The following is a 26,375-nucleotide window of genomic DNA, read 5'->3' as shown; positions in this document are numbered from 1 at the left end:
CCTTACAAAAATTGAAGGTACAAATGATGCTAAAGAAGCAGTATTTGGCAAAGAAAATACCGTATGTGCTATGGCAGCAGTGCAGCAGTATTTGGTAGCAGGGAAAAGCCCTGACTCGCCTTTAAACAAATAGTGCCAGGAAAAAACAAACAATATATCCCTGAAAGAACACCTAGCCTACCCTATCACACAAACTATCAACCAGTCAGTTCTCGAGGGGATATACCCAACTCCCTGGAAGACTACAATTGTAACTCCAATATTTAAGTCAAATGACCCTTTGAACACATGTAACTACTGCCCAATCAGTATGCTACCTGTGATCTCCAAGGTTGCTGAGAAATGTGTATCAGAGCAGCTTGTTTCTTTCTTAAATAATGGTCCATTTAATCTTCATCCGATGCAGTTTGGCTTCAGGGCCCATCACTCTGCGGAAACAAATAACGGTTTCTTTTCAGAGACAATCCGAGCAATGGTCGACAAGGGAGGTGTTGTTGGCGCTGTGTTTTTAGACCTTCGTAAAGCTTTTAACACAGTCAACCATGAGGTCCTTATTGCCAAACTGTTTACTTTTAACTTCTCTGCGTTAGCAATTAAATGGATTGAGTCATATCTAACTGGTGGAGAACAATACGTTTCTGTTTTCGTTCATCAGCTCTTGGCTTATGCGCAGGAGTACTACAAGGATCGATACTTGGCCCGCTTTTGTTTAGTTTATATATTAATGACTCACCACACCGATTGGCTAAATTGCTCCTGCCTTCAACTTAATGTAAATAGAACTATAGGAATGGTTTTCATAAAAAGACAATTTAGAAACTGTTCGTTATTTATTTCAGGGGCCACCGGAGGAGTTTTGGGACCTTCAGTCAAAATAGACATGACCATCCCCTCACTAGTAATAATTTTTCTATGACCCTCCAAAATGATTTGGAAAAAAGGCATGACCCTCCCCCAACAATTTATCGATACCTTCTGCACTGGTTTGCGCTTGGCAAAGCTACACAGATTACCATTGTTTTTTACAGCAATGACATATGTGATTAAAGCTCTGCATTCTCATCTGACGCGTCACACTCCTCTGTTATGGTGCGGGGGCCATTTCAGTAGATTTACTCACTAACATTGTTGTGGAAACACAATAAGCACGGAAACTAAATGCACACTTCCTGTATTACTGCATTACTTCAAATACTAAGTTACTCCTCTAGTAACCTAGTATTCACATGAAATAAAACAATAAAACATTGAGACCATTCAGCAAAGCACTATGGGTAACATTCAACACTGGTTGCTATGGACTCGTCACTAGGCTTCCTCCACTTTGCCGTTTACACAAAGTGGAATAAACGAAAGTCCAAATCTACACAAAACCCGCAATCAATTAGTAAGCTGACATCAAATGTGTCATTTAGGAAACCTTTATTGCAACCTTGGCACGGTAAGATGTCCAAACTAGCAACATTCATTTTCGTTTTTTTGCGTCCTCCTGCTTGCATCGTCAGCCAGGAAATATTTTTTTACTAAAGCAGTATATGAAATCAGATGTATTACCTACCACCATTTAGTTGTTTTGTATTATTTAGCTAAGATATTTATAAAAATCTGGTCACCCCCAGATGGATGACCCTCCCCTCAACAAAGAATAAAAAGACATGACCCTCCCCTATTTTCCTCCGGTGGTCCATTCCCTAAATACCGAACGGTCCCTTAACATTGTGTCGAATATAACCATCTTGGGTCAAAACATTAGTATCGTTCCACAATTTAAGTATCTGGGCATTATTGATTCTAATCTTTCTTTTAAAGCACATATTAAAAATGTGTGCAATAGGGTCAAGTTTAGCCTAGCCAATTTAATTAAATTTTAAATATATTAGAAATGCACTAACTATTATATATATATGTCACATCTAACATATTGTCTGACAAGCTGGGGACAAACCAACAGGCCTGCTGTCATTTTAGATGTAATGCAATTTATTTTAATTTGTTAACCATGTATTTTAGGATGCCTATTGTCAGCTGGCCGGGGACTAGAGCTGGAAATTAGCCGTAGATGCTAAAGCTGCTCCTTCTACTGTACAGTGAATTAAGGAGCACTGCCCACGATATTATAAACCAAACTAATATTGTCTATTATGTTCTAATAGCTGCAGTTGAACACACCTCAACTGACCACTGATATGTTTTATATAAAAAAAAAAAATACAAAAAAATGGTATGAGGTCTCATATCTATATTAAGGAATATGATTTGTGTTTTGCTAGTGGAACACCAAAAGGCAAGAAAAATAAGTAAATATTTCACAAACCACAGTCAGTAAGCTGAACAGCCAGTCACAAAGCTCCCAACATGCTGAATCATTCAACCAGCCTCACGAACATACTTTTAGTGTGCGTCAGGGCCCAAAGGGTTAAGCAAGTAGACCAGTATCAGTTCAGTAATTCACAGTTGACAGATTACTGTTAGTGTAACAGTAACACGGTGAAACTGAGTAGTAGACAGAGGTCATGTAGGTGGTTGTGAAACAGGTGGTGGCAGGTAAAGGATAAAAGAGCGGGAGCAGTAGATGGCAGCAGGGCAGCTGAAAGGCTGAGCCAGGATGCTGAATGGAAGAGGAGCTGACCAGTTTGTTCCACACTTCTCCTCCACACCGTTTGCTTAGCCAGCGTGGGCTGCCTCTTAAAACACACAAGTCACGGGACAAAAATACACATTTACTTCACTGGGCGGTCCTCTGGATAGTAACACAATAACACGACCCCACAGCAAAGCACCCATAAATCTACTTAATGGTGCGTCCGAAAAAAACCACGAAACTAGTAAGAACTTAACATTTGCCAAAAAGGCTAGGTCAAGTGAGACTTCTTTGCCCAACATGAAAAGGCAAACTGTCTCTTTGTTTATCATGAATAAACCACCATCAAGAGGTCAGGATAAAAATGAAGAAGAAGAAAGGGGGAAAAGGACACAAAAACACTCCAATGGAAATGTGTGAGACAGAAGGACCTGAACAGAGACCTCCCTGACAGAAAGATAGGGATGGATGGAAAAAAAAAAGGACATAGAGACAGACATATGCAAATCATTTGACAAACATCGGTACATCAGAGAGCTAGGCTTTATTAGGTTTTGACAAGGTCATTTTTTTTCCTTTTTCTTAATGCCATTAAAATGAAATTGAAGACAGATTTTATCAGTGAAACAAAGACAAAAATTTAAAATAAAAAAAAGAAAGCCAACTTCAAAACTGAACACTTAAACATGTTTTAAGAGTTTTAAGGTACAAATTAAGTAATGTTAACTTTTTAGAACCTGCAGATACTCTGAGAAGGATAAACACTTGTGTTGAGTGATGAACAGGATACTCACAGTGAAGAAGAGGTCCATGACGCGGGTGTCCAGCAGCGCTTCCCTCCAGGTCTCCGTAGGTTTGAGCGTGACGTTCTGCGTGGCCTCAAACATGGCGATGTAGTGGCGCCCCAGTGACCCGCCGCCAGTTAAAGCCAACAACAGCATGAAGAGGAGGAGGAGGAAGAGGAGGAGGAGCAGCGCCACACACAAAACACCAGCTCCTGTCACTAAGCTGCCTCTCAATGGGTATTTTTGGTCTCTGTGTGTGTGAGTCTTTGGTTTGGCTGGCTTGTTAGTCACTTGTTAAGTTACTCTCCCTCTCATTAATCCTGTCAATCTTTATTCCACAAAGGTTTTTTTTAATTTTTTCTCACCCTCCCTTCTTTGGTTGCTTTGTTTTCTTGTTCTTCTCTTTCTCCCTCGTCAGCTCTTCATCAGCCACAGTTTTCACCCACAAAGAAACTCTTTCCTTCTTTCTCACCCTCTTGTCCTCACCTCTTTCCTGTATTTTCCCTTCTCCTTGTTCCAATCTTTACCCTCTGACACTTCTCTTGTCCTCTTTTTCACCTCTCCTTCCTACGAGCACTCCCCTTCCTTGTGCACACTCCGATTTCTCTCCTCTGCTTCCTCACAAATCTTAAACACACAAAACACACTTTCCCTGCAGCCAATCGAGAGTCTGCGTTGCTCTGCCTCTTTGTCCACTCCTCTTTAAGATGTCCTCGAGACTCCTTACTGCCCTGAAACACTCCCTCTCCCTCCTGGGCCAATCACTTTGTCTCTCCTCCTGGCTGCTTTCTAAGACCAAAGCAAAACTCTCTTTGCCCCCGTAACACTTAGAAACTTCTATCACACACTTTCCTCTCTTTTCCCTCTTGTCCACTTTCCATGTTTTTCACTTTATCCTAACAAGATGCTGTCTCACTGACCACACAACCCACGTTTTCAACATTTTCAAAATTTCATCAAAACCCACATCACAATCACACTATTCAAGTCCTCTTGAATGTCACTTTTTTCCTGACTTTGTTTCTGAGAAATAAAAATAAACAATCTCTCTTCACTCTTTCCTCGCTCGCTTTCACTAATAAAGTACAACAGATCAAAACTCTTTTTTCCTTTCATCTGTACTCCGTCCATCGCAAGCCTCAGCAAAACAAACTCTCATAACATTTGAAAACATACCTGCAAACTCAGAATGGCTGAAAAAGGTGACCGCCCCCTCCCCCCCATGCCACAGGGTCCAAATTAAATGATTTATTAAAAATGTAATAACTTATAACAATAACTTATTTCACCCGTAAATTCCTGTTAAACGACAAAAACAACAACTGGATGGGAAAAGGGTATTTTTAACTAGTAGTGTAGTGTTAACTAGTAGTGTAGTGTTAACTAGTAGTGTAGTGTTAACTAGTAGTGTAGTGTTAACTAGCGTGACATGCGGCGATGTTTAGGTTGCCTCTAACGTCCGTTTCTGAGCATCAGGGATAAGCGCAGGCATTTCAGTGGCACCAAAATAAGGCACCGAAATCCGCGTTGCAATTCGGTCCGGTAGATTATTTACTTTATTTTTTTTACTTGATTATTTAATTACTTATTAGCTCCCCCCCAAAATAAAAACTCTTCGGATCTACACGATTCACGTGGATGACATTTTCCTTTTCCGTTACTTTATGAACTTGACTTTAAGATTTGTATTAGTTTATTATTTATTTACTGTTATCAAAAGAAGAAGAAAAAAAAGAAGGGTACTAAACAGTCAAGAACTTGTTTATTGTTAAGGCCATGGTCAAAATGAAAGATTTAATAATAATGTAATAACTATAACTTATTTCACCAGTAAATTGCTGTTGAACGACAAAAACAACCACCAGATGGGAAAATAGTATTTTACAATTACTGTGAATGCACCACGAGGCTACCTGTTTTAAGTGAACGCACCGTCTGTGTTGTTTAATTCCGACCACGGCAGCTGCAAGTGAACGCACCGTCTGTGTTGTTTAATACCGACAACAGCAGCTGCTGCGCTGCAGAGCAGACTGGTATGTCCCGCTATTGGAATTCTCTACAGTGAAATACAGTCACACTTCACACTGTTTAACGTTAGCTGTCAGCATTTTAACCGTGTTTAATCCAGATGCTAGCTAAAGGTAGGCTAACGTTACCTGCTGTCAGGTGTAGTGTAAAGTCAGGCACCGAAATGTTAGTTCTTATTCGGTCTCGTTACTACCGTTTAGGTCGGCACGTTTCGGTACCCAACCCTACTTACCAGAGTCAATATAGTGTGCAGTAACTTCTAAATAATTTGGATTACTCACTGACGTCCAGTGATCACCGGTTGATGAGACAGCGTTAGTACTTTGCACTTTGGTTTCAACAACAGGTCAGCGAGTAGCACTCTCCAAAATAGTGCTTAGCCTGAGCCCACTAACATCAACTTGAGTCACGTTAACTGTACTATGCTTAGCTCGTAGGTGGTAGCTCAAGCTTGACGTGCTTCGGTGATATTTTAATTCAACTTTACACAATGTGCATATGGCTTTTGACTTGTCTACGAGCCATCAGGGAGTTTTGGAAAATAAAAAGCACCATTCAGAATTGTGTTGCTGCTGCATTTCTCCATCACGCCTGCAGCCTGCAGCAGGAGGATGTGTTATGAGGAAGTATGACAGCTTGATGATAAGTAAAGGTGCGGCAAAGGGTCAAAATAGTAGCCTGTTAGGCACGACGTGAAGCCGAGTGAAGTGAAATTAAATTAATAAATGGCGGCATGCGATTAAAAAAAATTAACGCGTTATGCTCAGCCCTTAATCGCAACGCGGTTAATGCTGACAGCCCGATTAAAAACACATTCTTCCATTCATTCGACTCTTTCTTAACACGCTAACATCCAGTTTTTCCCATTGACCCCTGACCTCTGGTGGATCAGTGGCGTTTTAAGCAGTCAACATACTGCATAGATTATTTTATTGTCTCCTGTCCAGGATATTGGATGGAGGACTTTTACAAGTACTACTAACACCAACAATAAATATAGTTTCTTTGTGCAGGTTGGGTTTCAATATTTTATCATCTGCAAATGTTCTTTTGCTTGTAAAAAACAAATAAGAAAACAAAAACAAAAAAATGATACCCTCCTTCTCTCAGTCTTCCATCTCCCGCACAAACAAAACACATAACGCACACAAACCCGTATCGATGCCCTGCGGCTCGGTGACAGCAGGAGGGGGAACCTTCCAGAGGAATGTTTGATCAAAGCCAAAACAGCGGCAGAGGCCGGCGAGGTCAAGCATTCCTCCGACACCAGCCCACAGTCACTCCCCATGCACACACCCGAGCACAACACACCACACCACGCTTTTCGGCACAAAAGTTGGCACCTGTCTAAGGTCTGTGGGATTGTGTGTGTGTGTGTCTGTCCATTGCTTGGCTTTCAGGCCTTGTTAAAAATAGTCGTGGTGAGGCAGAAGACCTCTATCTGAACCTTTCTGAGGAGGAAAGGAACGAGAAAGAGATTGAAAATAAGTAAGGAGGGTGCTGCAATATGAATAAGATCACGTTTACTTGTATTATGTCAGGGTTTACTAGTGCTGCTCGATTATGGAAAGAATCATAGTCACGATTATTTTTGGTCAATATTGAAATTATTTTACACGATTACTCATTGACTTTTGGAAAGATGTTGTAGTTATTGAATTTAAAAAAACAAACTGTGAAACAGTTAAACAAATCAACAGTGAAAACACCTTGAACTGTGACATTTCTCCTTTGCAAACGTAACGTGCAATATAATTGTTTTTCTCGCATTACTGTTTTTGGGATCGTTAGGAGTAGAAATCGTAATCATGATTAAAAATGGATTTATTGCACAGCCCTAGGGTTTACCTATTTATTTCTGATTAGAAAATGTCCTGATTTCCTTTTTCTTACATTCCTCCTTCTCTCACTTGCTTTTAAGTGCTCTTGGCCTGCATCTTTCATGTCTGTCTTGATTAACCAAGTTAAATGAAAAACACAAACTGGCTGTCTTTTATCTTGCAATTTGTTTGATAAAAGACAGAAAATAAAACAGACAGAGAGAGAGAGACACACTTCTTTCCTGCAACAGGACTGCAAGTGGGACTGACCAAGTCCTGCAACCTGCAGACGCGAGGCCATCTCCGTAGGGAGGGACCACCTCGGTGGCAGCGGTTGTACAAACCCTCCTAAAGATCATATGACTGGGACAAAACTCACAAGAGACCTCAGGAATGATAACTACAAGCTACTTCGACTATTTTACACAGCCAGACAGAGACGTAAAATGGGTCTGAAAGGTTGCGACTCCAAAAAGATAGAAACGCTCCAAATTAGGGGGAAAACAGGATGCTAGAATACAACATTATTAACGTAGCAAGGTATTCCTGACGGCTTCTTTCAGTTCTCACTCATGAAACTATCCTAAAACATGCATTTACTGTCCCAAAAACAATTCACATAAACTGAAATGGAAGTTTTAAATTACTTCTCCTTATTGTGTTAAGTGTTCACTTCAACTTCAAGCTTTTGAAGTCAAACGGAAAATCTACTTGCTGAGTTGACAAGTGAATTTACAACTTCAACCATACCAACTCTACTGAAAAAAAAAAAAAAAAAAGACAGGCTGCGTGTGTGTGCGTGTGTGTGTGTTGTAAATGCCTCCAGGATGAGTAATGTACACAGAGTGACTAGGACATGTGGCTGTGGGTTTGGTGGGTTTTTAAAAGGCATCACCTGCTACTATCTCAACCCTTCCAGCAGGCTCAAGAATAACTAATGTGACACGTCAATTTTCCACTGGAAAGATAAGACGGACAGATAAACAGACCCACCGACACACATTCAACTGACCTAATACACAGCCAATTCAGTCAAGTGATTCACACGTTTAGTTCCCACATGCGGTTGCCAAATTTGCAGGCACACAGACACATAAACACACATTGTAATACCTTAATTAACACCAGCCACCACTCAAATGCCAATAAGACTGCTGCTGGAAGTTACTGCCAGTTACTTTGGCAGGGAAACAACCAGCATTTTGAGTTTAATTTCCTGTCCCGATTTTAAACATTCTGACATGACCAAAGCAACCTGACATTTTTTCAGCTTCACATCTTCAGTGACAGACACTTGGACGTCCAGTATTTATGGTTTAGCATGTGAACCTTAGTACAAGTAGCATGTGTCAATGTACACCTCTCTGCTTCAAAGCATGAGGGAAGCATAGTTGCAATAAAAAGCCATCAGTCTTTCCTTCATGGGCTGTAATTCAGCATGTGTTGCTATGCATAAACTTACAGCATGACTACAGAAACCGAATATGTGGGCTGAGCCCTGAGAGGCTTATGTGAACCATGAAACCAAACTACAAAGAAATGTCAACGCCAAAACTTTTAATCTTGTCAATTTTGGGGGTTTGTTCATTTTGTTAACATGCTGATGTTTAGCAGGAATAATGTTCACCATCTTAGTTTAACCTAATAGCATGCTAACGATTGCATAATTAGCTCTAAAAATAAGGTGCAGCTGATGGGCATGTCATTAATTTTGCAGGTATTTAAGACATAAACAAAATATTGGACAAATTAAAAATGTTGATCAAAATGGTGATGGTGCTATATGGAAAGTCACAGGATCACAAACATTCTCACAATTAATCCAGAGGGTTACATAAATGTCTGTGCCAAATTTGTTGCCAATCAATTACGTAAATCAATTACAATTACTTCAAGGGAGCACCCAAGTGATTAGCAATGTCCTCCTCTCCGCATCATGGATATCTGTACCATCTGATTACATGGTAATCCATATAATAATTCTCAAGACTTTACACTAAAATCTAAGGATCTCAACCTCATGGTGGTACTAGAGGAAAAGTCAGGAGATTACCAAAGGTCAGTAGGATTCACCCTCTGGGAAACATGAATTTATGTGCAACATTGTATCATATCAAAATCCGATAATCAGTTTTTGCGATATTTCAGCCTGGCACAAAGTGGGTCCCTGGAGCCACTGCTTGAATAGAAAAAAAATAATAACGGGGTCTTTGCACGTTTGAATGCGTTAACTGCATTGTGTATTTCATATAATGAAAGACACATTACACATTTCCAGCTCCTCTTTCGTCAACAATTTGCAGACGTTGTTCGAAGCCCTTCAGAGATCAATTTGATGGTATTTTCATGAGCACTATAAGTAGCCAATCTCAGCAATCTAAACATCTTGCTGGCCTGAGCGACCTTCGTGCCTGAGGGTTGCGGATTAGCGAGCCTCTCCTGTATCCTCTATTCATTACGGTTGATCCTCCTGACTAAGGATGGACCCGCTGCACAGGAAGACGGGCTGAGTGTCTGCCAGTGGCAGTGGAAGAGCACAGCGCTATGCTAAGGCACGTGGTAGGGTTTAAGTGATATATCCTGCTTTAAGTCTCGCCTGCAGCCTCGCCATGTGAAATAACAGTCCAGGAATACCTCTTCGCTGACCCACCCCCCTCCCTTCCCCTTCCCATTTCCTTCTACTGTCACGCCCCCATCTGTTTAGACAGCAGTTGTCATTAATTCTCCCACTACCGAATTAAACCAACAGTATATCAATCATGCCACTGTGCTCAATGTTACTTTGAGATCCGAAAGTTATAAGATGTGGGTAAAGGTGGCAATTTAGACCTCAGGTTGAATTTAAAGTGGTTACGAGGAACTTTAAGTTTCTGTTGATTCTAGAGGCCCCTTTGGACAAAAGCGGTAGTGTTTTTACCACACCTGCTATCGTAAAGATATTTTCTAATGCGTGCCGGCTGGTGCTGTATTACCAAATGTGTAACAGAGAGGTCATATAGCTGCGATTAATTTTTTGCTGAGACAGAAAATCTTCCATTTACAATAATACGTTACCAATGCATCTAATGCACCAAAACATTTTTGTGAGTGTGTTTGTACTCTTATAACATAAAATAAATTGTCGCATTTAGAGCTCTTATGCTATAAAACTAAAAATAATAAATAAAGTAAATTGAAACATTACCTACACAAAATATTTATTTATGATGTTACGGCATTTATTTAATCCTACAAAAAGACAAGAAAAAATGTAAGACCTTAGTAAACAAAATTTGATACTTTTAAGGCCTTCTTTTTAGACTATTAAATAATATATATTTTTTAAGACCCTGCGGGACCCTGGTAATAATAAAAGTATTCTACAGTGTTGCGAGTCCTTGTGAAACAGAAACTACTTTAAATCTCACACAAGTCAGAAAATACATGCCCCTAAATGTCCATCAGCATTTTTAACCTATCTGTGTCTACTTCCTGACCTGTGTTGGTTTAATTCACTTAAATTCAATTCTAGACCACACTCTATAATTATTTAACTTTAGACAGCAGTAGTTGAAGATTCTCCATACAGGTCAGGGACAAGGCAAACATCCAGCATCAGCTTACATACTCCCAAATGCTAACCTTAACCTGAGGGCCAAACTGCCTATAAATTGACTCCTGAACAGCTAATGAGAATACAGATCTGGGCCGAGACAAGTGTCAGGCTGACAGTCGTCTCTTCAGCACAAGAATAACTCCTGATTGAAGGCTGCTGGGGGTGATTGTTGCTCAGAGAAGTTAATGCCACTTTTATTACGTCTCACTAAAAATAAGAAAAAAATTCTAAAAGTGGAGGTTGCTTCTTCTCTTATGACAAAGTATTTAACTACAAATTAAGCAAGAGACAGACAACAGTGTCTCGATGGAAGAGGTGGGGAAGGCCATGCTTTAATCTGAAACAACTTGAGTTTTAGTGAGCCGATACACCGTGAAATCTACACATTCCTCTGTAGTGAAGAAAAGAACAGATGGGAAAAAAGAAAATGCTACAGAAAAAAAGCGCCACTGGCTTTTATAGCATACAAGATGCATTTAGAGATTCTCTCAAATACCAAATACATACTTAAAAAAACACAAAGAGGATCCAGATATGTAGAGTGATCCAGCAGAAAAGAGGCAGCAGGGTTGGAGGGTGATCTATCTGTCAGCTCCGACAGCCATTTACAGCACCTGACTGCTGCAGCAGCCTCGAGGCCTGACCACGACCCTGAGCAGAGTCAAGCCCACTGTGGAGTGACACGGTGTCGTACCGACGCCCGGGGAGCGTGCCTCCACCAGATGACACCAGAGCCGAAGGGTTCAGACGGCGGCGAGGACAGATGACATGCATGCCGCTCGGTTCGTAAGGGAGAAACCCTTTTTAAAAAGGGTCTTTGAGCTGGTTGAGGAGTGTGTGTGTTTGTGTGTTAAAGGCGGCGGCTGTCAGCCACGCAATTAAGGAGAGGCCCCCTGATACCCGTGCTGGCATACGTTTGCATCGCATCACACAGGCACAGGCGTGTTGTGACACTTGCAGACAGGCGGCCACACTCATTTAGGCCTCCCAGCGGTCTTCATCAATCTGTTCTCCTTTTCAACAACAGCCCAGACACTTGTAGCCTTTACAAACACTCACATGCACACAGAATTTCAAGGAGAATGGCACTTGATTTGAGAATTCAGATGCTATTTCTATGGCCTGAGACAACGAACACAAAGAAACCAGAGAACTACATCTTCATTTCCAGGCAACTACAACCCTGAGGCCTCATTTTATAAATTAGCCAGCTAGCTTTGCTTCACAGTCACTTAAATTTACTTGATGGTTTTGTAAGGATCTCTTCAGGTTGCAGACAGCTACGCTTGAAAATCCTTAATGCTACCTCATCATGACAATGTGACCAATTTAAGAAAAACAATTGTGATTATTATTTAACATGTTCTGAATCATACTGATTGTATTGTCTCATTGTTTAACCATCTGTCATTTTTTATTTATTGTATCTACTTTTTATCTTATTTTATCTCATTTGTTAGATTCTGTTTGCCCATGTTTTAGATTTGTTCTGGAGCTAGTTATCTAAGTATTTCACTTTATTTTGTACTGTGTAAGATTTTAATGTATACGTGACAATCGCACTTAAAGTGTAAGTGCAAATCTAGTTAAAGAAAATTACGGTTAAGGGAGTTGACTGACTGCATTTAGTAAAGTGAGATTATAGTTACATCTAAATAGATTGAAGATTAGATTTGCTGTTAAGTGTGGAAGATGCTGAAAAATCTATTATACTATATGTAATTTGATAGCACAATATCTATACATATTAAGATTTAGTTAATTAGTGATACAGTACATATTTTGGGAAATCAACTGAAAAGACGTTTCGAGTTATAAGTAACCATATGGCAGGGGTGGCCAACCAGTTCCGCATAAAGAGCCACAAAAAAACACGCACCATAGCAAAAAGCCACACAACACATGCACGTCCATATTACAACAGCAACAGTGACTTCCAGATCTAATGAAAGTCATAATACATAGCAGTTTTTTTTTTCTTACTTAGATTGACTCAGTGGGAAACCTGACAGTCTTTGTTATCCACAATCCTTTTTAGGTCTGGTTGTACTCTGTTGTGGCCACTCTTTCACTCATTTGTCACTAGAGGGGCTTTCAAACAATCAGCAGTGAAAGGGTTAATGAGGAAGGTGATCTGTGGCCGCTTTTTTTCCTCAGGTTGCAGAATCTGTCCATAAAAAAAAAAAAAAAACTCTGCTGCATTATTTTAAAAATAATTGGCAAATGCATCATTCAAATGCTTTTTTTTTTTAAAAACTTATCTGAAATGTTTCAAAAAAATAAATAAAAAAAAATCTACCAATAACACAGCCCCCAGCCACACAGTAAGAGCCTCAAAGGAGCAGGCAAAGAGCCGCATGTGGCTTAAGAGCCACAGGTTCGCCACCCCTGCCATATGGGGAAAGTCTGATTTTGGCTAATCCATTTAAATAAACATCCGACAGATCCAGGTATTTAATCACATTAATGCAAAAATCCTCCCATCCAAGAACTGCTATAAAGCATTAATACACACCGATATATTCAATGGAAAGATACCTTGATACAGTGTAAATGGTACAATAATATAACTCATAATCACCTGAATGTATGTGCAATGCAAGCACACTGAAAAATAGGACTTCTAGTATACTGATTATTAAAGATATTTAATATTCAGTATCATGTTTAACCTCAACCCGATAGGTCCCTAACATGTATAGTAGTTGCACACATATTGAACCGAGAGTGCCAGGCATACCAAGGGGAGCCTCAACAAGCCAAGGCGGGGGTGGCGGGCTGCTGGAATGATACGGAGATGGACACACAGACACCTCTTTGAAAGTGATACATGGCCCTGGCTGGCAGCAAAGCGCCACTCCAGATCCCTTCAGACAGGCAGAGAAGATGCCAGGCTGGTTGGGATTTAGGGCGTAATGAGCCTGGACCGTGCACACACGCGCGCGCACACACACAAAGTGCCTCATTCACTCAACAATGCGGCCAACTGCAAAGATAACATGGATGTGTGTCTCCCACTACAAAGCAAAACGATGGCCACATGCATTCCTGGGTACCACATATTTTCACACTCTCACTCACACACACACACACACACACACACACACACACACACACACACACACACACACACACACACACACACACACACACACAGGAGGACATTCTGCTGACTTATATTCCCTCATTACATCCCAGACACGACCCTCTTCTTTTAACCTAAAATCCAACGCATTTGCCTCTGGATACCCATTTTCATTTTCCTACACAACACTTTCACAACCTGGGTCTCATTTCTGTACATTTAGCGGTCGACATAGGGAGATACTTTACAAGCCAGTGTGGTTTTATTAGGTCCATTGGGGTAAAGCAATGCAAGTGGTGCAGTTATCAAATCACAAATCTGCATTTCAGTTATATCATCTCAATTATTTGTAGGAAAATGTTTGCTAGAATTTATAATTACATTACACTTTGACTTACTCTCCAACAAAGTCAAAGTTAAACAGTGAAGTAGGTCTACAAAATTTGAACTTAATAATTTCAATGTTCACCTTTTATTAACTTCCAAAAAATTTGTTTAGACAAGGTTTGGATAAAATATTGAGAACTATCCCGATCATCTGGCTTTTTTTTACATAAATGAATTCTGTTGGCAAATTGAGTGTCATGATGCCAGATTTTAGCAGTTAAATTATTGAATAAAATCTCAAACCTATAAAAGTCAATGGCTAAAACCACAAAACAAAACTGGGAGTTTTAAGATGTTATTCTGTGCCCAACTAGGCAGAATTACTCTGTAAAACACTGTTTTAAATGAAAAGCCATAAACTGAACTTAATGTGGGGTTATGTAGGTAACTCGGACTGACCTGTTTTTCCTCGCCATACTTTTTCGCAGAATGTATCCGATCAGGAGTAAAGATCTAGAAATCGTGAAATTTTTTTATCCTGACCTTTCCAGGTTTAAGACTCCACGTCAGCCTCTGACAAAGAAAGGATATGATTTGGTGGCAGGAAGTTCCAGCAGAGGACCTGGTTGGCCAGAGCGAGGTAACGCTGGAAGACAGACGACATCTGGGCGTTTAGGTTTTCTCTGCGGCTGAACTCCTGCAGCACCTCCATGGTCAACATGAAGATCTGATGCAGGCCCTCCTCCTGGAAGCGAGGGAGGTATGGAAGAAGAATGAATTGAGGAATAAACGCTGAAAGTGTATATTTATATATACACAGAACAGGACGTGAAGTAGGGAACAAACCTGGAACAGACGCTTGCAGCTTCCGTGAAACTCCATGCTGAGGCCGATGCTGCTCGTCTTACTGGAGCTGGAGAACTCGCTGAGCAGAGCGGTCAGGATGGAGCAGGCCAGTGTTTGCTGCAGCAGAGAGGGTTGTGTGATCACACGGGACAAATGTTACACAAAGAGTTATACTGTGGTCAAACTTGAGCAACAGCCATCAGTCAAGACTGAAAAGTTTTACGTAAGTTTTAAAGTCAGAATTTTTATAGTGCTGAACAATGTACAATATTGCTCCACAACGCAGCACACAAAGGAAAAGGAGCAGCTGCAAAACATTTAAGCAAGTTGTGGTTTGTGGTGAGACAGCTCAGTAAAGAAGAAAAAAAGTCTAAGAAAACAATAACAAGTATGAAATCTCTTAGAACAACATTCTGTTTTCTCCTTTGTGAGGATTACTTGGACGTGATGGTCCGGAGCCACAGTGAAACTGACTTCTGTCAGTGCACATGTTGCATAATATCCTACAAAATAGTACAGTATATTGATTTTCGTTGCACACCAACTGCAAACGTATACTAGAACATATTGTGTACTGTTGGCATGTGGTAAGGAAATGGGACACAGAATGGATATATTTCCATTCTGGTGCACAACTCTTAGAACCCATTCATGGCTAAATGATTACTGGTAAAAAGATTCTCTCATCTCGGCTATTTCAGGACAAATTATCATGACATCCATTCTCAAATACAGCTAGTCAAATGCAACTACTCTGAATGTAGTTTAGGAGATCAACAGTTGTGGGATTTCATTCCAAACAAACACTACATTAGATTAGACTTCACTGATGACTTCCTCCTGTCTGGTTTTTTGCATCCTTGCTTTCAGCCCTCCACAGGGACACAGTTGTTAGACAACAAATGAAATAGTGCCACCTACTGGATTAAGAGGAGATGTCCAATTTGCTTTTTTATAATACACACAATGTTTCACCAGTATGCAGAGTCGTTCACAGTACATCACAGCACCACAAATATTTTAGAATGAAAATACACTTTGACAGAATTTGTACACAAAATCGATTTGAGTGCATGAGCCAAGAAAACAAGACACTCGATATTAAACTTTCTTCTGACCACAGGAACACGCCTGGAGTTTTCTTTCCACAGTACGGCCTTTGTGCCATTTTTTTTTGTAATCAGAGCCAGATCCCATGCAGGAGGTCGGTAACCAGGGCACAAATGTGGTCCAAAATGGTGTAAAATGGTGTAAAAAATGCCTTGTGATTTCTGCAACCTAATTTTCCCACGGGGACAATAAACTAAACTAAACTTAAAGTGCTCATATTATGTTTCTTGGCATTTTCCCTTTCCTTTATTGTCTTATATGTCGTTTTTGTACATGTTATAGGTTTACAAAGTGAAAAAGCCCAAAGTCCACTGCAAAGGGACTTACCATCTCCAACAGAAAACTGCTCCAAACAGCTCTATTGTAGTCCAGCCTTTACTTCCGTGACAAACGTACGCCACTTTGTAACACACGTTATAATGCTCACCTAGCTGCTAGCGTGGCACACCCTCATACTCTGCTTCTGACTGGCTAGTAGTCCTTACCTAGGTACTGCGCATGTGCGACTCCCAACAAAGATGGAACAGAAGTGAGATGCCTCACTCTGTAGCTAAAACACAAAGAGGAGCTGCAGCAATGTGTAGTATAACAAATATATGGTGTTTTTTGAAAATCAAGCCATGTAAACCTATTCTGATATAACCTCTAAATACAATCATGAACCTGAAAATGAGCACAATATGAGCATTTTAATTCATTGTAACCGACATTTAATCGATTCAAATACATTATGCACGATACATCTGCACATCTGTCTCACCACTGTGGTGTTCCCGCTGCTGATGAGCTGTCCGACCTCGTGAAAGATGCTTTTACAGTTGATACTTTTGTCTAGTGAGCCCCTCTTCACGATGACCGCCACCGCCAGAAGGATCTGCTCACGGACATACTTCTGGAGACTAGAGAGAAACAGGGAGGCGGTTGGAAGAAACTTACAGTAAGTGCAACACATATGAGGTTAACTGAACACTGACCACAAGCAGGGAGTGGGAACAGCAGGGAAAACAAACTGAAAGTGAAATGTTGTCTGTGTGTCTGAGGGTGCAATCACAGCTGCAGCATATTTTATTTGGCCTGTATCACATGGAAAGTTTAACTTAATTCTATTTATTTATTTTTAAATCACACTCTCAACTCAAACAAGAGTAAACAGAAATCCTTCTAGTTTGTTTGTTGAAAAGAGTTTTGGTAACCTGTCACTGCACCAGGTCAGAGTTTCTGTAACTTGTTCATAAGAAATTAGCCTGTGCTCTTCTTCTCTGCTGTTTTTACCAGTGTACTACACAAGAAGAAACAGCCAAATATGAACATCAGCCTAGACTTTCCACGTATGAGGACCTGCAGGCCATCTGTCCAATTCATTTTGGGCATAAAAACCTATTAGTTAAAATAGGTTGATTTTTTTTTTTTTTTAAAGAAAAGGACTGTAAAGCATTTTGGGAATCTTGTTATTTGGAGAATCCCAATTTCAAATGGCATTAATATTACTTGCACAAACAAATAAGCTACTGCATGTACAGTACATGCTTATATTTTTTTATGTTACACACAGGTGTTCATAGTTAATCTGGCTGATTGGACCTTTTCCAGGACTGTGTGGGTGTGGCTAGACTGAGTGATTGACATCTTCCTGAGTCCACTGTGCTGTTGTACTTGTTAGGATGGGACAAAAGACACCTTTGTCATCCTTATTGGTAGAAAGAATTGTGACCTAATAAGTTCCCATCAAAGCTCTGGGCCACATTCAATCTGGAAAGAGTCTGATCAGCCAGAATAACTGAAACACCTGTGTGGGTGTTCAGAGGCTTTAAAGGCTCTTGAATTACTAAATTTTCTGTGCGTCACCAATAGAGGTCTAATAATAATAATAATAATAATAATAATAATAATAATAGACCTGCAAGACAGGTTTAATTATGCCCCTTTCCTTCTTTCTTACTTGGGTCTCTGTAAGACGTAGGTGAGGAGAAATGCCCGGAGCGACTCTATGCTGGTCTTCTCCAGCAGGATCCACTCCCGCACCACCGCCTCCATGATGGCCGTGGCTGCCTGGAACAGCACATAGTCCACCTTGCTGGTCTCTGGAGAGGAGAAAAAGAAGGTGCAAGTGGAGAAATACAAAGATAAAGGAGAAAAAGAGAAGTGGGTTAAAGCTAAAGTCCATAGTTTCTGTCTCCCCCATGAGGAATTCTAAGTAATGACAAGCCCTCCCCCAGCCCTCCTCCACACAGTTGCTAGTAGCCAAGGAGGACACGGAGGATTAAAAAAACACGAGTTTCTGCCCGCAAAAGTCACCTGACGCCACAATCTTCTGAACATAGTCATGCTGAGAAATCCAGAGAGAGTTGTGTGGAGCTGAGAGTCTTAATTAGCTTTGTAGCAACTCATTTGGCAACGGCTTGAATGTAACGGACGTTCATTAATATCAAAAAGTTACGCACTAAAGCTTTAAGTGCTGAAAAAAAATGTTCTGCTTTGTAATCCATTTCTTAACAATGTATGTTATGTATATAATGTGAAAACAGTTTGAAACCCCAAATTAAAGTAATACAGTACAATAAAGCCATTTTCACACTTTGCAGAAATATTGTTGAGTTTAGAGTTGGGAATTCTTAATCAACTGGTGGTTTTAACACAAGTGCTGTCCCAGTTAATGTAAAAATAGCAAGCTTTTTAAACGCTTGACCATGTTTTTTTGCCTAAACCCTAACCTTAATCCTAAACATAACCATTGCCGCACTGCCTGGAAAGATACGTTGGGGGCAAAAAACACCAAAGACCTTTTTAAACTGAAACTGGTGTCTTACAGTACATTATTGCAGATTTCCTGGTGTTTTATTTCTGGTGCTTTTAACAGTTATTAGCTATATATCGTAAATGTCAATAACAGTCCAAACAAAATTCCCAATCCTTAAACAAGTTTCATGATTTGTAATAGATTAGAATAATACATACAACTGTATTGTTCAAACGAAAGCAGAGATTGTTTTTTTTAGAAACACACTTCTTCCTTTGTCGCACATGTTCAGGGTGGGGGTGTGGTCTTGAACAACTGCCACTTTGCTCGTTTGAAAGCCATGATATCTCTCTCTCATGGGTGGGCCAAATTCTCTGGGCGGGCAAAGCAGAGAAAGGGGAGGTAACCTTGCTCCTTATGACCTCATAAGGAGAAGATTCCTGATTGGCCCATCTGAGCTTTTATTTTCTCAAAGGCAGAGCAGGATACCCAGGGCTCGGTTTACAGCTATCACCATTTCTAGCCACTGGGGGACCATAGACAGGCTGGGGGAACTCATATTAATGTTAAAACCCTCAAAGTGAAATTTTCATGCCATGGAAAAAAAAAAAAAAGAGAGCCGTCTTCTCTGGCTTAATTCAAGTTCATTAAAAAAAATAAATCATATAGGTTCCAATTAAGCTGTGCAGTCTAAACTATTACGTCAATAGTTACCTAAGATGTGTTTGCAGATGGCAAAAGGGGATTTGGATTTCCTGAAGGAGAGGAATATGTGTTCAGCATGCTGTCTCTGTTCTGTGCTGACCATGGATGGCGGTGCCTGTAAAACAAACACACAAAGAAATAACATTTACAGACTTAGTTTATTTCTACTATGTTCTGTCTTCTTACTTCTGAGAACATCTAATTCATGTTTATATTTGTGATTTCAAAGATATGGTATGCAGGAATATGCTTTTTTTTTTTTTTTTTTTTTGAATAGGGCTGTCCCGAATACCACTTTTTGTGCTTCGGTACTAATCAACAGCAAATATTTGAAGCTTCAATGGCGGCAGCCATGGGGGGAGGTGGGGTAATCAGGACTCAGGGCACCTTCAGACCAACTAAAGCGATCACCGCAGGGTTTTGCGGCAGTGGGACTGTCACTTAAATGGCTCATTTGCGCGAACTCCCGTTGTGTTATTTAACCCCCCCAATGTAGTTTTTGTAGACTTTATATTTGACAATTACTGTGTCTGTCAGATTGTTTATAGATCTTGACATTTCTGACCGCACTTGAAGGCAGCTTCATTTCACGGAGCAAGAGAGAAAGAAAAGAGACGGCGCAACTGTGCTTTGCTGTTGCAGGTAAAGGTCTGCTGCTTACACAAACTCCCAGGCAGTTCAGTGCTTGTGTATTAAAACTTGCTTGTAGCAGCGACAGAGGCAGTGATGTTTCCCGTTTACTGAACGGAACTCTCACACCTCCTCAAAACAGACAAGTCTGATCACCCGTTACATCAGCGGTGTCAGTTTCACTACGGGCCACACTGGAAAATAAGAATCACATCAAGGGCCAGACATGTTTGGCCAAAATTTATTATGAACCGAAATTGTTACGAGGGCCGGATCTAAATCTGCCATGGGCCAGATTTGGCCCACGGGCCTTGAGTTTGACACGTGCGTTACATAGTCTCGCTTTGCCAGACCCTCCTCCAAAGCGCGCTGGAGGAGAGTCTGGCTAGGCCACACAGCATTCGGGGATGAGAGGTAAACGTGCTCTGGTTTATTGGCATTTCTTTAAACCAATCACGATCGTGTTGGGCGGTGCTAAGCACCGGAGAAAAGCCGTGGTGCCGCTGCAAAATAGGCTCGGAAGGAACTTGTTTTGGTCTCGCAGATTGGTCATTTTCACAAGACACAGGTTTAGCTCTGTAACATTAGCCTCTGCTTGTATTGTAGCTGCCATGAATGCATACAAGGTGTTTGGAAATGTTCCTGATGTGCTTTGCCCAATACCTTTTAAGAGGAACAACATGGCATGTTATATGAAATTCAAAAATACTTTCTACTAGCAGCAGTCATATTTAATTAAAAAAAAAAAAAAAAACCTGACATTTATTTTTTACACATTTTGTCAAAGTTAAGAAATCCAGACAAGAGCCTTTATTTTCAAATTGCCGCTGTATCAACACAAAAACATGAAAATATGAGCCCTGATTGGCTAATTGACAGCCAATAATGCAGCTGGACAAGTCCCCCCTCAAGAAAGGAGTCACTATAAGTGGTTTGCTAAGACTAGAAACCGTACAGTATGTACAGCAATCATTAGGACAGTACAGTAAACAGTCAGAGCTCATTATGAAACCAAAACTATGAAGAGGAATATTACTAAGCCTGTACAAAGTTGTGTTTTTTGTTTTATATGAAGCTTCTACTCTGGTTTTTGAATTAAGCTTTGAATGTCTGTCGTCATATTTTAGGACGTCATCACCCTAAAAACAAATTAAAAAATCCTCAAACAAAAGTCTTTTTTTATTATTTCAATATGATCTTTTTGTAACGATTTAAGTAATTTACTATAATAGTGTATAACAGATTTTTCTGTTAATGAGGATATAAATGTAATTTATGGTGCTGTTGGATTGCTGCTAGACCGCCGCGTTAATACAAGTACGTGCCTCCCTTTGTGTGCGTCAAGCAGAAGAGCAAACAGTTTTTTGACTAAAGTGAAATGCGGTTTTTGAAAGGCTAATACAGAAGACACATGCAAACAGAAAAAGGAAAAAAAAAAAAAAAAAGCTACGTGGCATTCGAATGTTGATTTAGAATTCAATTTGTCAACAATATGAATGAAGTTTCAAAGATTTGAACTATTCGGTACAGCATTAAGTATTACAATCACACGCCCTGGTATAATACTGTAGTCATACTTTACAGAAGAAATACAAGACAGTCAATAACAGAAAACCCTCCATGATAACAGCTCAAAATATGAGACACACACACTTTTATTGATGAGTGTCACTGTGATACAGCTCAGCAGAAAGTTGCATGCCAGTCCTAATTGCAGTAAAAGCAGCTCTGAAGACAGCAGAGGAAAGAAAAACCCTTTTAACTGAGAGCAAACATGCATGCGCTCGCACGCGCGCGCACACACACACACACACACACACACACACACACACACACACACACACACACACACACACACACACACACACACACACACACACACACACACTTTTGGTCAAACTGTTGCAGAGGTGATGTAATATATTATGCTGTTGAATTGTATTGCATTATACAGTGTTTCATCTATGTTGATTTGACTGTGGCGGCCCCCCAGGGCAACATTTCTGGCCACCCCCCACGGTATCAGAAACAGGGCTGCATTGTTAGAGTGCATGTTGGAGAATAGCGCGGACACACGAGGATTACTAGCCAGTTGAGATGGTGTGTGTACGTCCTTGAGAATTGTAAGTGGTATAACTTATGTTGTCAGTTCATTTCACAATGTGATTGGATGTATACAATGATTTATCGACTAAATACAACTATTAGTTAGAGCTAGGCAATATACCAATATTCTATCTACAGTACAGGCCAAAAGTTTGGACACACCTTCTCATTCAAATATGTTTCCTTTTATTTTCATGACTATTTACATTGTAGATTCTCACTGAAGGCATCAAAACTATGAATGAACACATATGGAATTATGTACTTAACAAAAAAGTGTGAAATAACTGAAAACATGTCTTATGTTTTAGATTCTTCAAAGTAGCCACCCTTTGCTTTTTTAATAATAAGGGAAAAAATTCCACTAATGAACCCTGACAAGGCACACCTGTGAAGTGAAAACCATTTCAGGTGACTACCTCATGAAGCTCATTGAGAGAACACCAAGGGTTTGCAGAGTTATCAAAAAAAGCAAAGGGTGGCTACTTTGAAGAATCTAAAATATAAGACATGTTTTCAGTTATTTCACACTTTTTGGTTAAGTACATAATTCCATATGTGTTCATTCATAGTTTTGATGCCTTCAGTGAGAATCTACAATGTAAATAGTTATGAAAATAAAGAAACACATTGAATGAGAAGGTGTGTCCAAACTTTTGGCCTGTACTGTATATCGTGATATAAGATTCAATATTGTCTTAGATTTTGGATATCCTAATATGGCATGTGTCGTCTTTTCATGGTTACAGTAAATTGATGTCATTTTTCTAAACTTATCAGACTGTAGCTGTTCTTTTATTTGCCTTTACCCACTTTACATTCATACCATTACATCCATGGTAGTGATGATTATTATTCATCACAAATCTTATTATGTAATGGTTTTGTGAAAGCACCAACAGTCAACCCTACAGTGGAGCAATATTAAAAAAGGTACTGTACCTGACATTTCTAATTTTAAAGTATTGATTAAAAGTAAACTTTCATCCCCCCCCCACCACTCATTTCATTCCTGTCTCTATACTATCAACTGTCCAATAAAAGGAATAAAATGCCAGAAATAATCAGCACATCTGGGATGAGATTCAGAATGAAAGAAGAGTTTGGCCTTGAGCCCTTTCAAGTGGCTTCTCAGCAGCATAGTAGATGATAGAAATCCAAAATCCATCATGCAATTAAATCAACCTCAAACAGATATAATGTCAGGCTGACATCCGCAGTATTGTCCTGCTCACCTGACTTTAAGTAAATACTTAAATTCACAGTTTATTTAGAATCAAGAGCCTTGTACTGAATCGTAAATACTTTAACAAGTTGTGCTTTAACATGTATGTATCATCCATCTAAAAATCCTGCACGCTGGTTAAACTGTACATAACCACCCACTTCATGTAACCAATACAAAGTAATATACTAATTACCCATTCAATATGTATTTCTTTACAATCTACAGAACACTTGACATGAATAGATATCATATGTTGCTTTTTATATACAGTATACACCCACAATATAGTCAGACTGATAACCACGGCATTGTCCTGTTCAACTGACTAAATTGTTAAATTTAAAGAAATATTAAATCAAGAGCCTTGTACTGTATGGTAAATATAATATGATGCTACTTATCCTGCTTACTCTGGACACTGAAATATATAGCTACGTGTTGATTCATTACACCCAAAACAATGGCAGCCATTGCTTACATTCCATTCACAAGACACCTTCTCACTAATACTAATAATGCACTTGCAGTTACTTGTGTGGTGATTTCAAGCAGGATAATTTTTTTTTTTTTAAACGGAGCAACGATACAGTTAAAACCACAAGAAAAAGCAAAATGGCAGAGAGCAAGAAGAAGCTCTAGCTAGCTCATGTAACCAGTACACAGACTCATGTCATGACATGCACATGGTTAGCCACTTGCTCTTAGCTGCTGTATTCAGTCATTTACTCCAATGGGAGGGCTGGAGGGAGTTGAAAGAGGAGGAAAACGAGGCAAACACTGGATGGAAATGAGTGTTTTAGGAGGTAGCTAGCGTTCCAGGAGAAGCTAAAGCTACAGACCGAGTGAATCAACAGCACCGGGATGCTCCAGCTGCCTCCACAGAGTGAAGAAGAAGAAAAAAAAAACTTAACGAACTGCAGTTTTTTCAGTAGTTTCTGTAGCCGAATTGGAAAGCGTCCAAAGCCGGGGTGATATTTTAGGATGGAGGTGGTTTATGAGAGGATGGAGGGAAGGGAAGACGAGTGGGAATGTTGGGATTTTTTTTTTTTTTTTTTGGAGACAGGGATGGAAGACAGGCATCGCACACACACACACACGCCACACACGCATCACACACACACACACACACACACACACACACACACACACACACACACACACACACACACACACACACACACACACACACACACACACACACACACACACACACACACACACACACACACACACACACACACACACACACACACACACACACACACACACACACACACACACACACCGTTTCTCCGAAAAACTGAACACATTTAACAACAAAAACCGGGAATAACCGCGGGCGTCCCCAAAACGCCGAACTCCACCCTACACAGAGGGGACATAGAAGTCCCGCCCGCCCCTTCGTGGCTACGAAACAACGTAGAATTTCTCACCATTAAAACTTTGGCAGCGCTTTCCAGCTGTGTGATCACTTCTAGTGCACCAACCGCCGCCATCATCGTCGTCCCTCTCCAATGACGCGCCATGCGCTCTGCATTGTGGGATTACAGCCCAACCCGGCAGGGTTCTCTATATATATGTCAATGGTTCAACCCTCAACCCATGGGTTCAACGTGGAGGCAGCGGGTTATGTTATTCAGAAAAGAAGAAATATTTACTGTCCAGAATTTTTAATATTTTAGTCTTATTTTTAGCGAAATTATGACTAAAACAGTATAGACAGTAGAAAGTGATATAAAAAGTAACTCTATAGGCTACAGCCTACAATTTTCAGGTAGGCTACTTGTACTTTACTTGAGTTTTTCCATTTTATGCTAATTTTTACTTTTACTACACTAATTTAATTTTGAAAGCAGATGTACTTTTAACTTCACTACATTTATTTGGCATTAGTTACTATTAGTTCCGATTATGAATACAAAATATAAACTAACAAATTATGATGAATTAATATGGATTAGGCTAAACCTACACGGTAGTGGTGGCCTGAAGGTTAAAGAAGCGAGCTTGTGACCAGGCGGTTGCTGGTTGCCAGTTCAATCCCCAGACCGACAGGATAAAATCTGGGTGGGGAAAGTGAAAGAGGTGCCCTTGAGCAAGGCCCTTAACCCCAACCGCTCCAGTGGAGCTGCTCAGTGGCCAGCAGATCAGACTGTGTGTAATTGTGTGAATGTGACAGGTTGTAGATGCAAATGAGAATTTGTTCTCAATCAACTTACCTGGATAAATAAAGGTTAACTAAAAAAAATACAGCAGCTCACCTTTAAAGTGATGAATGCATTAAAAATTACTTAACTAAGAATTTGAATGCAGGATTTTTACTTGTAACAAACGCTGTGGTACTGCTACTTTTACTTATGTAAAAGATCTGAGTACTCCTTCCACCAGTGGAAATAGGTAACCCCAGCTGAGAATAAGAGTAATGTATTGAGCAAACTTTTAAATCATGGTAAATCAACATATTATCAAATGTAGTTATATCAGACAAGTACATAAAAATGATGTACAGAGCAGTAGTGGAAAGTAACTTTGCATTTACTCCCAAGTACTTAACTGTACATACTAATAATTTTGAGGTTCTTAATATTTTCTTTTAATACTACTTTATGCTAAAGCATGTGCAGTTTTTACACCACCACTTATGATAGCTATCCTTTACAGATTAGGATTTTACATACAAGAGTTCATAGAAAGATGATATATAGGTATAAACTACCACAATTGTATATAACATAAGTTATTAAAATGTTGCTTTCATATAAAAGATTTACTGCTTTTTGACTTCACATTTC

The 26,375-nt window shown here is 39.9% G+C and overlaps 1 protein-coding gene across 1 annotated transcript in view; it reads right to left on the bottom strand.

Moving 5' to 3' along the window:
* xpo4 (exportin 4) overlaps positions 1 to 25,115 on the bottom strand; it is a 61,552-nt gene extending 36,437 nt beyond the window's left edge. Inside the window, exons 1-7 of the mRNA XM_028591760.1 lie at positions 25,017 to 25,115; positions 19,629 to 19,734; positions 18,117 to 18,258; positions 16,938 to 17,076; positions 15,068 to 15,184; positions 14,813 to 14,966; positions 3,376 to 3,488 (exon numbers count right to left, since the gene is read on the bottom strand). Coding sequence (XP_028447561.1) covers positions 3,376 to 3,488; positions 14,813 to 14,966; positions 15,068 to 15,184; positions 16,938 to 17,076; positions 18,117 to 18,258; positions 19,629 to 19,734; positions 25,017 to 25,109 — 864 coding nt within the window. The 5' untranslated portion in view covers positions 25,110 to 25,115. The remainder of the gene's footprint in view (positions 1 to 3,375; positions 3,489 to 14,812; positions 14,967 to 15,067; positions 15,185 to 16,937; positions 17,077 to 18,116; positions 18,259 to 19,628; positions 19,735 to 25,016) is intronic.
* Between the last annotated feature and the right edge of the window lie 1,260 nt (positions 25,116 to 26,375).

The sequence above is a fragment of the Perca flavescens genome, chromosome 11 (assembly GCF_004354835.1).
Source record: "Perca flavescens isolate YP-PL-M2 chromosome 11, PFLA_1.0, whole genome shotgun sequence".
Lineage (NCBI taxonomy): Eukaryota > Metazoa > Chordata > Actinopteri > Perciformes > Percidae > Perca > Perca flavescens.
This window is presented reverse-complemented; position numbering and strand designations above follow the sequence as displayed.